Source organism: Nipponia nippon, unplaced genomic scaffold (assembly GCF_047370975.1).
Source record: "Nipponia nippon isolate SJK-2023a ecotype South Korea unplaced genomic scaffold, ASM4737097v1 scaffold_1, whole genome shotgun sequence".
In the NCBI taxonomy this organism is placed as follows: Eukaryota; Metazoa; Chordata; class Aves; order Pelecaniformes; family Threskiornithidae; genus Nipponia; species Nipponia nippon.
The window spans coordinates 79,524,567-79,540,943 of NW_028262290.1; the positions used below are offsets into that span (position 1 = coordinate 79,524,567).

Below are 16,377 nucleotides of genomic sequence, written 5' to 3' on the forward strand. Positions count from 1 at the left end.
TCTACAGTGCAGCCACCCACATGCACAGAAATCAGGCTATGCACACTTCCAGTGTGTTACTGCCTTGCATCAAGAAAAGCCTCCTCTAGCTCATGTTTGTTCCCACCTCTTAATGGGACAGTTGAGTGTCAGCTCATTACTTGGAACATCTTCACATACGGTATCCCTAGGGCTGCCAAGGGTGACTGAAAATACTGGAAGTGAACAATGGGAGAGACTCAATAATCATCTTCCTTACTCCTCAGACTTGACACAAGCAGGGCTGAGGCATGCAAAAGAACAGCATTTCAAACAAAAGGTCACCTTCTGCCAGAAGATTTGGTCCATACATTTAATGTAACTAAATTCTTTTCGTGTGCAAAATACATACAGCACAGACTACGCTGCTGCGAACCTTCCCTACTTCACCATTCTTACGCCTCAGCCTTAAGGAGGACCTGAACTTTTGTGCCACATGAAGTCTTAGCTCTCTTTGCTGAGATTACAAATACAAATATCAATTAGATCAGCTGTGAAATTCCATGTAGAAAGAAGACCTTTGAGAAGTAAATCTGCAGGCTGATACCCACACAGAGTGTAATTCAGTTTGGAAATATTAATCAAGAATTACTTTAAATGTTGTCATTTACTAAGTAGACACATGCTTTAAAAGCTATATAGGACGTTATTTCACAGGATTGTATTACTGTATTGCGATTCATTTTTAAGAGGTTAGCAGGTCTGTGGGAATGGTATGGCACTACAGACTCCATAGACTATCTGAAAACCAAGTATATGATGCTATTTCTGCCAGCCGATTGGAAGTGAAGCTATCAAGTTTCAGCTCAGCTCCACATGTAACTGGTCCCTAAGCACCACTCCTTCAGATACTCTTGTTTACAATCTCATGAGGAAATTTGGGAGCTGAAGGGCTGGAAATCTGGTAATCTCCTCAGGACAGGGTGGGGAGGTGTAAGATGGAAAGGTACAGTAGGAGAGCTTGCATAGGTTTGTTCTACGAACAGAGGACTTCACTCTCCAGGGCTGTCAGATCCAGCACTTTCTGTATGAATTATCTTGAAAATTAAATTCACATCCCCTTTTCACCACCACATGTATTTTCAAAAGGTATTTCAATGTTAAAAGTAGAAATGAGGGAAAACCCCATAGCTCCAAGTATCTGAAATTTTAAACTCTAGGTGAATTTCCAGTTCACATCAATGTTTTGGTTTAAAGTCTCTCAGCCCGCAAATTTGGGTAACCGTATGAAAGATGACAAATCTAGAAAAAAACCCAAGCCTTACCTTCTTGTAGAGACTTCTCAGGTCTCTGTACTGCCACATACTATTGAGGACCTGAGATGCTGCTTTCACCACTTTTGGCGAATGCCTGTTACACACATATATTAAAAAGGGAGAGAGAGAGAAAGAAAGAGTGAGAAAGAGACTGTTAAGTACAAGACTCATTCATCCCAATTTTCAAATGCATTGCAATGGATTTAAACCCACAATTAAAATTGTGTTTTATATGTACCATAAGATCTTTGGTTGGCATCTTGAAGAACAATGTGTTTTTAAGCAAGGGCAATACATGTTATTTCTACAGTACTAATTATTCAGTGAGGAGCAAAATGTGTGTTCCTCAGCACAGTGCGAACAAGGATTCATCCCGAGAGCGTAGTAAGAGGAATGGGAGAGGCAGCAATTGGCAAAATTGTTGAGGACCCAACTGGTATTATGTACATCTAAGAATGTCCTGGCTACAACTTTTGGTATAAAGGACAAGAAGTTAAGAGTTTCTTTCTCTGTAAGCTGCCAAGCTTCAACTCATGACAGTGTGCTCAACGCATTAAGCGCCTCTTAGCAGTGGCCAAAAGAAACACTCTAGATGGGTGATGAGCACTGTTCTTGAAGTGCAGAGCCAAGATGCAGAAATACAACTGACTATAAAAAGTCGTGACAAATGTCATTAGGAATCCAAATTAGGACTTGCATCTTGCTCACACCATTACCCCTAAATGACGGCAATGTAATGTCATGTTGAAAACCATATATAACTTCATGTGGACTTTCTCTTCAGAAACGTTTTGAAAGAAGCTCTAAACTATTGTTATAATCAGTTGGAGTCATATATTCCTCTTGGGATAGGTAACTTTAAAAAAAATCTAAAAAAAAAAATAAAATTGAGAGTATTCAGCTCAGTGAAGAAGGGTCAAATAGAAAAGGACCAGGAAGATAACCTAGCACATTGAGGAAGCATACACTGCGTGGTTAAGCCCTTGTGCTGTACCAATAATACACATAAAGCAGTAGAGCACTAGAAAACCTTGCAAAGGCCATAGTCTGGAGTGAGGATTGATGGAGTTCAGGGTAGTCATTGAGGTGATTCATGTTTTACTGAAAAGGCAAATGGATTGCAAAACCAAAGAGAAACCAGAAAACCAGCAGCATATGTTACTGGTTTGGGCAGGAAGCCTCCTCAGGGGTCAGGCTCTGGTGCATCCTGCGACCTCTGAGAAGGACCACTGGTGGGCTGACACTCAAGCTAGTAAAGCAACGTTCATGACACAACTGATTTAATTAACATATACAGTATTTTCCTAGTAATTTATTTGGTGCCTTTTTTCCCCTTTTCTTCCATTTCTCATCCAGAGTACCGCAGTAGGTGGGTAATTGGTGAATAAACAGGAATTTGATAAACCCTTTCAAGCATAATTGTTTTTATTATACTCCCAGCTGTACTGGCTAGTGGGGTGCTGGTAGCATGGAGTAACCAGGAAAACAACTGTGCCAACCATACTGTGAGTACTGAGGGGAAACAGCAACTAGGTGAAGCCAATACGGGCTTGGCCAATATGACCTTATGAACACCAGTTCTCTTGTGCTGTCATACAGGGAAAGCGCTCAAGCCCTGGGCATGTTCCAAAGGCTAGGAGGGCCAGCCCCACACTCCTGGCACTGATACATACCAGGATGCATGGCTCTGCACTTGTAGAAGCAGACGCTTCATACTGGACAAGATAAATCCACACTGAAGTGTTTTACTGTATTAAACTGAGCATGCCAGAATTTCCTAACAGTCCAACAACCAGTAATTCTGATTTTTAAAAAATGGATTACCCATAAGAAACGAAACCAAAGCAGTGGTGCACAATACTAACATTTCTGAAAGCTGAAAAATGAAACTTTCATTTAAGATAAGCATTTGTAGCACTGTGAGTTGACACGTTTTCTTGTTCTAAGGACTCTGTATAAGCAGTAACACAGGACTGCAACTCAAAGTACTTGAGAGAAGGGATACGTATCATGATACGGGAGGACATTTGGGAATTACTCAACACTGCGTGGGCTAAATACTTTCATTCAACATAGATGTGTCTTTCACACTTAGGAGGGATACTTAGACAGGGAATTATACCCTTCGGTCCTCCTAAAACTGCCCATGATACTTTGACAATTTCAGACTCAACAGGTATTTATAATCTCTACCAGATAATGAGCAGGTAGACAACTGCATTATTCTGAGGAAAGACACGTTCAACTTAAGAGAAATGGATATGAACCTCCTTGTAATATCAGTACATTTGATTTAGAAAATATAAATAAGAAATTCAAACAGATTTAATAATAATAAAAATGCAAATGTAAATAAATCAGCAGAGCATGGGGAGCTCCCACAACTGGAATCACAGACTTTGTTATGCTACTACTTTTTACCCCTTACAATTAAAATGTGAGAATGTTTCAATAATGAATTTGGTATGAAAAGAAAAGGGTGACAATAGAGGAAAAGAAATGTGATTAAATTATATTGGCAATGCTCTGATCACATAGGCGAGCATAAGTTCTCATACCAAATGTAGGGTGCATAAATCTTTCCTTCAGGTTGTGGCCTGGCTTTGTGGGGCTCTTTTAGAGCTCTGATGCTGCAGTAGGCTGTGTGATGACAGCTTCGAGTAGGTGGACTGATGGGTTTTGTACACTACAGTGAAGGCTTTTTGTTTTCAAACTGCCATAGTCCCATTGCACTATACTTCTGCAGGTTGACAAATATGAGAACCAGGCTATCTGTTTTAGGCAAAAGAAGGATAAAGAGTGAACTCTTCATGAAGAGTGCGTACATAGGAAAACAGACAAGATGAAACCATAGCTGCTCTGAAAACGTCACAGTCGTGTGTAAGAGTTTTGCATGTTTTGGTGCCTCACAAAGTAGCCTGCAGGTATCCTAATGCTCTCTCAGAAGAAAGGTGTTGGGGAGATCCATGGACCCATGTTTCTACTATGCCCCACCTTACCAGCAGGCCGGTGCCAGAGAAAAGGGTGCTGTGAAGAGGGACAGTGACTTTACATTCTTCATTCCCAGAGCAAGAGGAGCAGTAACAGAACTGCGGTGAGGTCCCTTCCTTTCACAGGATCCCTCCACCTGCACATCACCCCTTCCGTAGGGTGCAATCCAACAGCTCTGGTCCCTAACGTTTTTCAGGATCTTCTGGAAGTGCTTAGAGGTAGCGGTTACTGTAGATAATTACTCTTCCTTAAACTGCACATGCAGCGCACTCCGTGCACTGCTGATGGTACGTCAAAAATAAACCACAGCAGAGACTTTTGCTATTGGTATTGTCTGTTTCTTGTCACCTTTCACACTGGGCATATGATTTCTGATGGAACTATTCAACTCACGATTGCACAGAGGAGGCAAACACATTCAGGACTAGCAATAACTACTGGAGATGTTAAAAAGGGTGCAAGGTGATTTGCAAAACATACTTGTCTCCTTTACTCTTAGATATGCCAACCAGTTTCTCAATGCCTCCTGCGTCTCGTAAGGCCTTGGCATTCTCCATGTTTTTAGTGATGACTTCATGCAGAGTGCAGCAAATGGCAGTAACGGTGTCATCAGACATGGCCTTGCTTGCTGAGCTGTTGCTGTTGTTAGCGCCTGGCAGTCGGTGGACCAGATCCCTCATGGCATACTTGCCTTTGTTGAAAGAAAATGAAGGGAGAATTCAGAAGATACAGCAATAAAGGGTGACGGAGAAGAAGTACAGGGAAAACACGCAAGACTATTAGCACCATTTCCATCATTGCATGTAATCTAATTGGCTACTGATACTAATTTGGAGCAAGCCACATTTATACGATTGCATGTTCAAGCATTTCACACATTAGGGACTCTGTTAATATTTCCATATTACATCAGTTGAAGACTTCGGATATGGGCTACACCATGCCCTTAGGAGAATGAAATGATGATAGTAAAGGTCAAGTATATGTATAAAGATAACCTGAATACCACAACTTACAGAACTTAGCAAGTCCTCATCTCCCACCACACAACTCATAACTCAAGTTACTATAAATAAAATGTGTGTCAGTTGTTAAAAACACTGCAGTGAATGCAAAGCCAATGACGTTGTTATTTGTGAAAAAAGTCTTCTCTGAAGGACCAGTTCCATTGTACAAGGTTAACTCTATACTACATGCAGTAATTTAACCAGGTTTATTAGTGTTTCTATGACACTGCACTCTTCCACACATCCTTAGTTGTATGCATGATACTGACCAGAAAGGAAGCCTTTCTGATATCTATTCCTGTATGATGTTTAGAGATTATTTTATATAACACTAACTTCCAGAACTTAAAATCTCCTAAAATGAAAGGCGCAATGAATTTTTAAAATGGTCACATTGAACTGAAGACATGAAAAAGAAATTCTGTTGATTACTATAGCTTTTTTTTTTTTTAGCGATTTTTAGCAAAACTTTTTTTTGCAAAATTGTGCCTGAAAGTCATGTAGTGCTTGTGAAAATGACACAGGAGCAGCCTCTGAGAACTTGTGTATATATATAGTATAAATGTAAATATATCTAAATGTAGGGCAGGGTTAGCACCAACACAGACAGATGAGACAAGAAGCCTCACATCACACAGTTCTAGAGGGTCAGTATTATTGTAAAATGGCAGCTCAGTCCTTCAAGGTGATGAAGACAAGATCACAGAGGGCGAGGGCTTGATGAAGTTGTTGCTGAGGTCAGTGAAACAACTCTGAATCACCTTCAGTGCAGCTGTGCTAGGAGTTTGCATACAGCAATCACCATGAGAGTGTATCATGCAGGATGAAAAGGACAGGAAAACTGGGAAAAATAAATATAATTAGTAATCTAATCTACATCACATTTTATGAATGAAATAATCAGGTATGATTATTGTATATAATATGATAATTTAATCAGACTTTTTATGATAACTTTTTAAAGTTCTGATCAATTAGTATTTATGAGTACTTATTAAAAATCTTATTTCTGAATTCATAAATTCAGTTGTGTGTGTCCATATTTGAAAGAAGAGGTAAGAGGAAAATCGTATCTTTTAACTATCAGGTGTTAAATTATTTTTATTTCTCACAATTTTGCCTGCTGTGGTAGAAATACAGCCAGTCATTTGGAACAGAATATTCATAATAGAGATAAAAACTAAAATCTCTGTACTGAAATGTTAAAGGTTATCAAGCAGATTTTGTGGTAATGTGAGATCTTAGAAACTACTCGCTCTGTATCATGTAAAAACATTCCTGATTATAAAAAGCATAACATTACTAACAAAATGTGTGCAGTAGGATTGGAATCTTACCGGTGTGCTGCAATACAAATACAAATCTTGTCCTCAAACATTTTTATTACTTTGCACTTAACATTTAATTGGTCATTTGCATTATTAGCTTTTCAGAACTATTATTAATATCAGATGTAGTACAGATGTTAACACCACTTTCTCTTTCAGAAATGGTTTGTTTGAGCAAACTGAAAATCTTTTTTTCCCCTACACGTATATGAAACACTGTTCAAGAACAGCCTGAAATGCTATTTACATCTGCATCTGTTTGTTCTTTGTAACATGAACGCATTAATAGTTGCTTGTCACTTACGGTGATTACTTCCCTCTGTAGCATACAGTAAATAAAGCTTCTGTATCAAAAAAAGAAAATAAACCATGATTTGCTGTAGCTTTTACTCTTCTAATGCAGAGACCGCCTTGGGTCAGGAGTAAGTACAAGTGGATAAGCCAGATCAGTGAGACACTGCTTTACTGTGTACACACATCCAGAACGGACCAGTCCTTTTTCCTTCTGTGCCTCACTTGAAGTGCAATGGAGCATCTCCCTGTCTCAGTCTTCTGGTGGAACCAGATGACAGTGATCATTCCATTAGCAGCCAAAGACTGTGCCCCTTAGCACTGGGTATAAGGAAATCTGGATGGCTGCCCCAAGCAGATTTCTTTCCTGGAACTGGCCTAGTATTCCAGGCAATAGTATTCATGCCAGTACACACGCCTAGACACACAAGATGCTTCTTACAATAATTAAAGGCTCTGGAGCTATCAGGAAAAGCTCAGGAGGAAAACCAAAATAAACACAATCAAGCATGGTATAAGCATTCTGGACATGTTATTGCTCAACTGTTCTAATGTTTCTGCTGTGCACACGCTTAAATTAGGCATGAGAAGATCAAATCAGTATTAGATACTTCAAAAAAGTAAACCAGGCTTTTTCTAGCTAATGTGTAACAGTGGGACAGTACAGCATCCCTTATTCTGAGCAGCTGTAGCAATTCCAGCTCAACAATGCTATTCATTTCTTAATCAGTTGTGTATTTAAACTAAAATATACTCAAATTTAGCCTTTGAAGAGAAAGTGCCAGAAGACTCACAGCGCACATTTTGTAGCCCTAAAATCTAGTCAGCGTATTGCAGCTGTGGCAGCTGTGCAAGCTGGTGTCCAGTTTGGAGACCCCCTCTATCAGAGCCTGTAAGGACAACACCAGGCCCCTAGCCCTGCCAGGGGCCGCCCGGGAGGGAGTCAGGCTTCCTCCTCCCTGCCCTGTCCCCGAGGTGCAGCGAAAGCCAGAACTGCCACCTCCAGCAGAGCTGCTCACGCAGGCAGGTGGAGCAGCTGGCTGCACAGACAGGCATCGCCGGTCCAACTGTCCTTCCAGAGGTTCCTCAGAAAAAGGTGCCACACGAGCTGGAAGAATAGGGGAGTGGCTGGGCTATAGAGTTCATCTAAGCCACTGTTTACATGGTCTTAACATCTATTACCAAGTGTAACTGTTAACATATTTTTCTGTGGTTTTAGTACTTTGAACACTTTGTTAGCTATTTGAAAATGTACTTGGGATGAGAAAAAACCCTGCCTTAGCCTTAAAAAGTGTGTCATTAATTTAATTTAATTTAATTCAAAACATATTAACTTATATTGAAAAAGCAGTACATTTGCTTCAATATGGAGTTGAGTCATGAAAGTTAAAAGTTCAGGACTATCCTTTATACTGTAGAAAACATTCCACAGTAACTTGCTTGTATTCCAAATTCATTTTCTAAAACTATATATAGTTAAGAAATCACTGCATTGTATTCACAGAAAAAAAAATTCAGGTATCATTTAACTTCTCTTAATTCAGCTATTTTCTTTCTGCTTTGCAATAGGCATGAACAGTCATGCTTTTTAGCATTAACTACAGAAGAAATCCTACTCTAGTTTAAAGTGGTGTAAATGTTGAGTAATGCCAATGCAAGTACAGCTACCGCTACATCAGCCCAACACAGCTGACAACACATGTGATGCTTGACTTTTGCATTAGTGTTTCTTACAATCTGCAGAGCGTTTGCATTTAGAATTGTTTTTTCGATGTTAAGAACCTCTTCTGAAAGCAGACTGAAATGTATAGTGGAAACTAGCCTTGTAATGTCAGCAAAGTTTTATCTAGCACTATCAGTAGGAAGGCTGGGGAATTCAACTTGCAGCTCAAGAAGTCTCCCTGAGCTGAGGAAGTGAGAATTGATGAGGGTCCTGGGAAGAGAGGAGGATGTGGGTGAGAATGATATTAAAAATAAATAGCATTGTTAATTTTCGTTAGGGTTCATACAGAACTGCTTTGATCTACAAATAAAAGGATTTTTTTATTTGAGCAACATTACACATTATAAGACCCAAAACTGATTTGATGCTTTTAAAGAGGATTTACATAATATGATTAAACATAACCACCAGCTTGACAACGAAAAAAGAAATCATATTTATTTGTTCCATTTCACTCATAAAGGAAGGAAGAGAGACATTAAATAGCCATAATTTGGGGGCAGTGCCACAGGAAAGGGGTTGTCCTGTAGGTGTTTGGGACAGCATTTTTCTGACACTATACATTTTGAAGTTATTTTTCTAAGACGAGACTTCTATCACTGTTTTATACTGAGAGCAGGATTCATCTATCACTGTACACTAAGTCTTTGACTGTAAGATGATAAGGTTTGCTTACTAACCATTTCAACAATGCAGATCTAACATCTTTTCCTTTGCATGATAAAGTCTCATTAGCACCTTAGTACGTGCCTCTGTTACTTAATTCAGGAAACTTCTTCCTTCATAGGACCAAACTGACAGCTGTCCTAAGAAAGATTTTGCCTTCAGAGCAAAACAACAGAGCAAACTATTCTTCTGGTAGATTTAACAGGAGCAAAATCATCACAGATAAGGTTCCTCTTCTGGAAATATTTCCCTACTATTGCCTTGAGACAAATTCACTGCTGGTGTAACCCCATTGACTTCATTTCCATTTTCACTCATGTCTGAAAAATGACTTTGACACATTGGCACATTTATTAAACAGTTGTGGCATGGTTCCTAGTTTGAGAGAACAAGACTAGGAAAATTAACCTATGGAAAACACAAGAAACCTCAAACAGATATTGACTCAAACTAAGAACCCTGTCCTAGGGGTAGAGCTTGCTCTAATAAAAGTAATATATCACCATTTTCCCCCCTCAAAGATACCCATTAATTCACATTGTGTAGCTAGATAATATAAAAATAGCAAAATGCCACCATGTTTTGTTGTAATGATACAGATATCCTATTCCACAACTACTGGTGTCTGCATGTGACAATATATGTGAATTTTGGTCTCTTGGTTCTAACACGTGCGCTCCACTTAAATTTGCAGACATACATGTTTTTGTGCATTTTTATCATCCTTGTGTGTTTTTAAGACCATTCAACTTCAGTATTTCACAGCCTTTTTGGAAAGAATATTACTGGGAGAGCTTTTATTATTACTTTCAATCATTATTTAAGAAATGTGCCAAAATTGTCTAATTCGGGTGGAACAGATTTTGATCATGAGACAGTGTATTCAACTGATAGTTTAATGAATTACAGTGTATTCATCACATGATAGCAGTGGCAGAAATACCACTTCTGTATTTGATAAAGAGTTAATTCGTGCACCATGCTTTCTCTTGTCAGACATTGTTTTTTTAAGGTGTAATTGATAATCACTATTGGCATCTGAAAGTGTCCCTTAGGGTCCAGATGTCATTGTACCAGAGGAATCCCGTCCCTTCTCTGAACATTGGAAATGTTCATAAAAGCAAAATGTTCATAAAAATACATATCGAGTTGCAAGAGTGGGGTGTGAGAGCACACAAAAAAAATGATTACGCTTAGTACAATATGTATCAAGCTCTGGACTCGGACTGCCGAGGCAGTAAAAGGTATTTTGTAGGCATCAGAGTAGCAGTGAATCCCGTGTGATTTAAGAGGGTAAAAGTCTGTTAGTTTTCACAGGGAGATTTTATTCTGCTACTGAAACACTTGAGGGGGAAAAACTACCCCGAATTTTAAAGGCAAAATAGATTAAGAAGTAAGAAATGCTGTCAGACTGGGTCTTAGAGCCAAACACGTGTAGAGGAGGAAGCAAACCAAAGAAGATGAAGCAGGGTAATGCCAGAGCTGTTGGGCCAGCAGCAAAGTCAGCAGATGGAAGGAGACAAAGTTATATTTTTGAAAGCAAGAAAGGCTGCAGTAGTGAGGTTGAGAGACACTTGTCCATGTGAGTAGATGGTTACTCCTCAGACTCTAGGGAGCACCAGGAAAGGTGAAGGTGAGTCAAGTACATGAAGTAGTACTGGATGAGGAAAGTGGAAAAAAACCTGAGCAGTAGGATTGAAAAGCATGCACCCAAAAAGCATGGGCCCCGCCACTTTGAGCAAGTGTCAGAGAACAGAGGATTTTGGATCAGTTTGGGATTACATGTAAAAGGAACGCTAAACCCATTTTTTAGGCATGTAGGAGGCAATTCATGTGTCCAAACATAGGGGGCTAATGCAGTTTCAAATACCCGAGACGTCTGCACAGAGTTAGCAGACCTATGGAAGATACACAGCCTTCTAGAAAAGCCGCTGAAGACACAGTAAGATGCCCTATGGTCTTTAACGTTTAGGCACCTGAGTCTCACTCCCAATGTTTGGCCAAAAATGTTTTTTAGGTACCAAAGTCCTTTTACTTCTTATGTTAGGGATGTGCACAAACATTTGTAATCTCTGGCACTTCAGAGTAAATGCATATGAAGCCATTTCACTACATAATGTTAGTTGACCATAGTACTGCAATTATCCCTATCCAAAAAGCTATCATCTCAGTTCAATCATTTGTAAGGGAATGAGCAATGAGTTCACTTAGACTGGTTTGAGTAAGCACCTCAAAACTCGTGGGCTGGAGCCACTGCTTTAGCTGCTTCACATTAAGCCTAGCCTGCCAATTAAGTTGGGATAATGAGTGCTTTGAGCTAGAGAACAATGCCGGATTTCACCTCCTTGCAGGTTTATTTGAACTTAAATTTTCAGACTCTGTGGAGATAAATTATTTTTGGAGAAGACAGAAAGAATAAAAAATGTTACACACACACGCCCTCCTGTGCCCCAAGCACCCAGGTGCACTTTGCTGGCAGCTGCTGAGACAGAACAAAAGATCAGGTGGAGGTTTCAGACTCCCTCTTCCCCTCAGAAAAATTATACATATTTTTCACTTTTCCACCACCTCTGATGACAGGCAGCAAGATTTCAAAATATAAGATTGGTATTCGGTATGGACCACGACAAAGAGGAACAATATCTTCCTTGATGCATTGTATGTGACATGCCATTCACTGGTTTTCTTTTTTAAAAATCTTTTTTACCAAGAATAAATTCAGCCATAGGTAGTGTAGCATATAAAGCCCTACAGGGAGCAGGGACAGTCATCTTTTACAGTTTCAGGGAAGAAACCCTCAAACTTTCATAGAGAGATGAAAGTACGTGAGCCACCAATATCTGTGTTGCCAATGTCAATTGAGATTTGCTTGTAAAAGAATCAAATATCTAAAAGAGTAACCAATATAGAAGCTTTTATCTTTTTAAAAAGATTAAAGATGCTGGTTCTCTATTTTGGAAGAGAAAGGTATGGCATGAGAACTAGGAATGACAAAGGGCACAGCCATAACAGGGGTGGAAGAGCAGTATGTATAGAAGCTAGTAGCACTGGACAAAGACAAAAGAGAAGTATTTTCATATTTTTGCCCTGAACATGCCATGGGAAATGACAACTGTGTGCAACGCAATCACTGCTTTTCAGCAAACTGCTTTCTCAGATCCATGATCCTTCACAGATTTCTTTCTTGTAGCAGCATTTTAATCCAGCCACCTTCCTCCTCAAGTTTCTCCGCTTCCATTTCATGTATTTCCTTTCTCCCTCTGGCTGATCATTTTTCTTGCTTTCAACTCAACTTCTCAGGGCTGCCTCCTGTCCCCTCTATTATACAACAGATATTTTTTTCTTCCTTGAGCTGTACCCCCTCAGCCCCTTGGGTCTTAACCGCTAAGCTTTCATGTTCCTTCGCCATCTCCTGCCTATCTGATGTCTAAGCCTGTATCTCTGCATCTGCCCTGTCTGCCAAGCTTTTCCATTCTCTCCTCATACTGGTTTAAACACCTTCAGTTTGATACTCAGCTAGATCCTGGTTTTGTCGCACCCCTGAACGCTCATGACCTCCCCCAGGCTCCGGCTCTTTCATGTTCTGAACTAAAGGAAATTTTAGCTAGCTTACAAGCATAGATTTTAGTCTTGAAAATACTGGTGTGTTAAAAAGCTATTGCTCTTGTACTACTCTTGTTGTCTCTCTTGTATACGTCAATTCCACAGACAGCTATCTGTTTAATCTACTGTTACTCCTAATACTGATTTTACTCCTCTCTCAATGGAATACCTTCATATTCTGCATTTCTCTCACATAGCAAGACTGCAGATATTCAGGCTTTACGTTAGCAGTTGTCTTAAGACCTAGAGATTAAAGAACTTCCAGGGCTCTTTAGCTGGCCATAAACTGCTAATTCATACAGCGTATCTGTCCCAACATGTGCTTTAAAGGCTAGATCTATGTCTACACTTTGCATGCAAAGGCACTTCAGCTGGCTCCATCGGAGCTGATGCCAAAACCAGAGCAGTGTATTGAGACCCTGCCATACCCCTCTGCCTATTTCATCTGACTTAGTCACCAAAATTGCTGTCTTTTTGGCAATTGTCATGCGATGCATGCTGCCACAGAAGAGGGGATTTCTGGAGAAACGAGCTCTCCTTTGGGGGAGCAGATGTTTGCAGCAGAACAGCCAGAAAAGTAGTACAGAAATGCCTTTAAGGGTACCATGGCCAAACGGAGTTTCTGTTTCTTAACAGCACCTCTCACCCAGCACAGTGGATGGCTTCTATTTTGAATGTTAATTCATGTATGGGTTGAGCAATCTCTATCCCCTCTCTCTCATGCTAGAGAGGCAAACCAACCATCAAACACAGGCACCCAACTCAGGATGCGTTCTCTGACTTGCAACCTGGTTTTGGAAGATGAATTTGGGAAGAGGTGTAAGCATAATTTGTTGACTGTCTCACCCACACCAGGACTATAAAAATAAGTCAGTTCAAGTCCAGCTTGACCTGCCTAATTACCTGTTGACCTGATATGCCAAACAACTACTGGGTCCACAGGAGGAGAAAAATCTCCACCAATGAGCTTCTATTTGTCACCCTCAGCAGCAAAGGAAGCAGCATTTTTTAAGGCAAACCGTCACAAACCCACAGATATTACTGCTCTTATGTTGTTCCCCCAACCCTGGCCAGAAAAAAGGATTTTGGTGGTGGCTTTGGCTGTCTCTCTTGCAGTCTTAGCTTTGGTAGGTTGGCTGGGAACAAAAATGACAGGCCCAGGCTTTATTGTTCTTGGATCCAAGGAATTTGAACTTGCATGCTTGGGTTTTATATCCAGAATGGATGGAGTCCATGTGGGCAATCACTCAAATAATTTCCTTTTTAATTAATTTTGTTTACATTTCCTGCCAAGTATACAAACTGGAAAAAGCATGGAAAGGAGTTGTTAGCCTACCTATTGACCCAGGTAGTGCAAATATATCTAATTAATCAGCTCCTTTACACACCAACAGATTTATTTCTCGTTTAGACTGCACTGTCATCTGTCTTTTCATCTTTCCACTAGCCCAAGGTAAAAAAGATTCTGCAAAGGGAAGTGATTCCTCAGTTTAATTGCTGCAGGCTAAGTTTTCTGATTACTGGAGCTGGTTTTAGTCCCTTGCTATCCTCTTCCCTGTTCCCTGCAGAGAATAGAGCTTTTGGAAGGCTGAATTTTAAAAAATATAGTCGTTTAATTAATGTTATGATTAATCAGTGTTTCTAAAGTGCTTTGAAGAGGAAAAGTGCTATGTGAGTGCTGAGTGGAATTTTATTTTATCTGTGTTATTTTCTGAGATAGGATAATATTTTGTTAATAGTCTGATTCAAGGGAGTTTAAATTAGGCCATAATGAAGAAATAAGAATGTAATCTATTTTTGGAAAAATAAGTTTAGGCTTCAAGATTTATGCCCTGATCAAACACCCACCGTAATTAATGAGCCTGTCTACCAATGTCAGAAGGTATTAAATTGGATTCATAAAGAAGTAGCTTTTCTTTTCTACTTTGGTTTTTCCTTTCTGTCCAAAACAGAACAAGATTCTGACAGGAGACTGATGCAGCCAGAGTGAATTGCAACTAGACATTATCCTGCTTTAACTGGTCATGAAGCAATTGCTATTTATTTGCTACTATTTTTCTTCTTCTTCACTTGTGCTATAATATTGCCTGAAACTAATGAACGAATTTGTCCCCATTGTATGGTCTGGAAGACTGATTATTTTTGCATGCTTTTATACGCAGTTACAGCAACATCATGGCGAAATGAACAAAATTTCTCATGTTCAGAGATGTACATTAAAATATTAAGAGAAATAAACCCCAAATGGATCCTCGTGATATATTCTGTTATTAAAGATTAAAAAAGACGCACAGATGTAAATGTGTTAGCTCAGTAACTATAGATCTTGGTAAAGTGATAGTGTCTTTTGAAAACAACTCTTCCGACAAATATCAAAACCATTCCAGGTCATACTGCAGTGTTCATATATTCCTTAATTACTGCAATGTACAAACATTTCTTAAGTCATCACCATGAAAACTCTACATGGAGCAGTTAAGATGATCAATCTGTGCATGACAGCAAAACAACAATACTGAGGATACATATCAGTATTTCATATTGCTTTATTGTGCACCATGCAATAACATCATTTATATTTAATAACAAAATCCTGATTAGTATCTAAGGCTCAGTGAAACCATCCACTAACTTCACAGATGTCAATGTTTGGGAGAAGGACAGAAGGGAAAAGAAGAAGAACAAGTAAAAGAATAGCGACAGAAAAAGTGGTAACTGTTTAAAAAATATTTTTAAAAACTTCAAAGACAATTTATCCCTGAAAGGTTAAGAGTATAATACAGTATTTGCCTTTTTTCCTGCAATTTGGAATTGTTAGCAAAGACCTCGTGAGGACAGAGCGTCCATCTGTGGAACTGCTAATGCATCAGTGTAACTAAAACAGACCGTACAAAGGTCTGCCGTAGTAATGAAGTTTTAGTACCTTTATTAGAAATGGGGTCTCTCACACCGGTCATGCAGAAAGTGGACAGGTAGTCAGTTTTACTAGGTATTTTTTAGAGGTCAGTTCATTTTGCAGATAATACTAATGTTCTGACTCAGTTTAATTCCTGTTCTTGACAGAGTGCTTTGTGTTCTTAGCAACAGTCAAAGAGCAAATAATATTGTAGTTTTATATTTTAATTCACCTGAAGCTTCTACAATTTAAGGCCTGAATACAGTAGGTATGTAAGCAAGGATACGGTGCAGAGTTAAAGTAAGCTTTTTGTTCTCATGGGAAGGGCACAAATGCATCTGATACCCTTCCTTAACTCATGTATATTATTTTTTGTTTTGACTACAACATGACTAGTTTTTACACTTCTATTAAAAACCTTCCTCTGCTCTTCTTAGTTGTACAGCTCATTATTAGCCATGTTTAACGAAACTGTGACAAATGAATCCTAGTCCTGACTCCCCCATCAGAGTACAGATCTACTGTTTGTGCTTCCTCAGGAGGTGGGAGTCAAAGGGTTCACAATGTGACTTGTGGGTTGTGCTACTGCTGTTCCTTT

The 16,377-nt window shown here is 39.4% G+C and overlaps 1 protein-coding gene across 7 annotated transcripts in view; it reads right to left on the reverse strand.

The window, feature by feature from the left end:
• The window catches only part of CTNND2 (catenin delta 2), a 690,230-nt gene that overhangs the window by 37,968 nt on the left and 635,885 nt on the right, over positions 1 to 16,377 (reverse strand). For all 7 annotated transcript variants that reach the window (XM_087760877.1, XM_087760884.1, XM_087760869.1 and 4 more), the window contains 2 exons: positions 4,746 to 4,956; positions 1,284 to 1,368 (listed from right to left, as the gene is read on the reverse strand). In XM_087760877.1, coding sequence (XP_087617003.1) covers positions 1,284 to 1,368; positions 4,746 to 4,956 — 296 coding nt within the window. The remainder of the gene's footprint in view (positions 1 to 1,283; positions 1,369 to 4,745; positions 4,957 to 16,377) is intronic.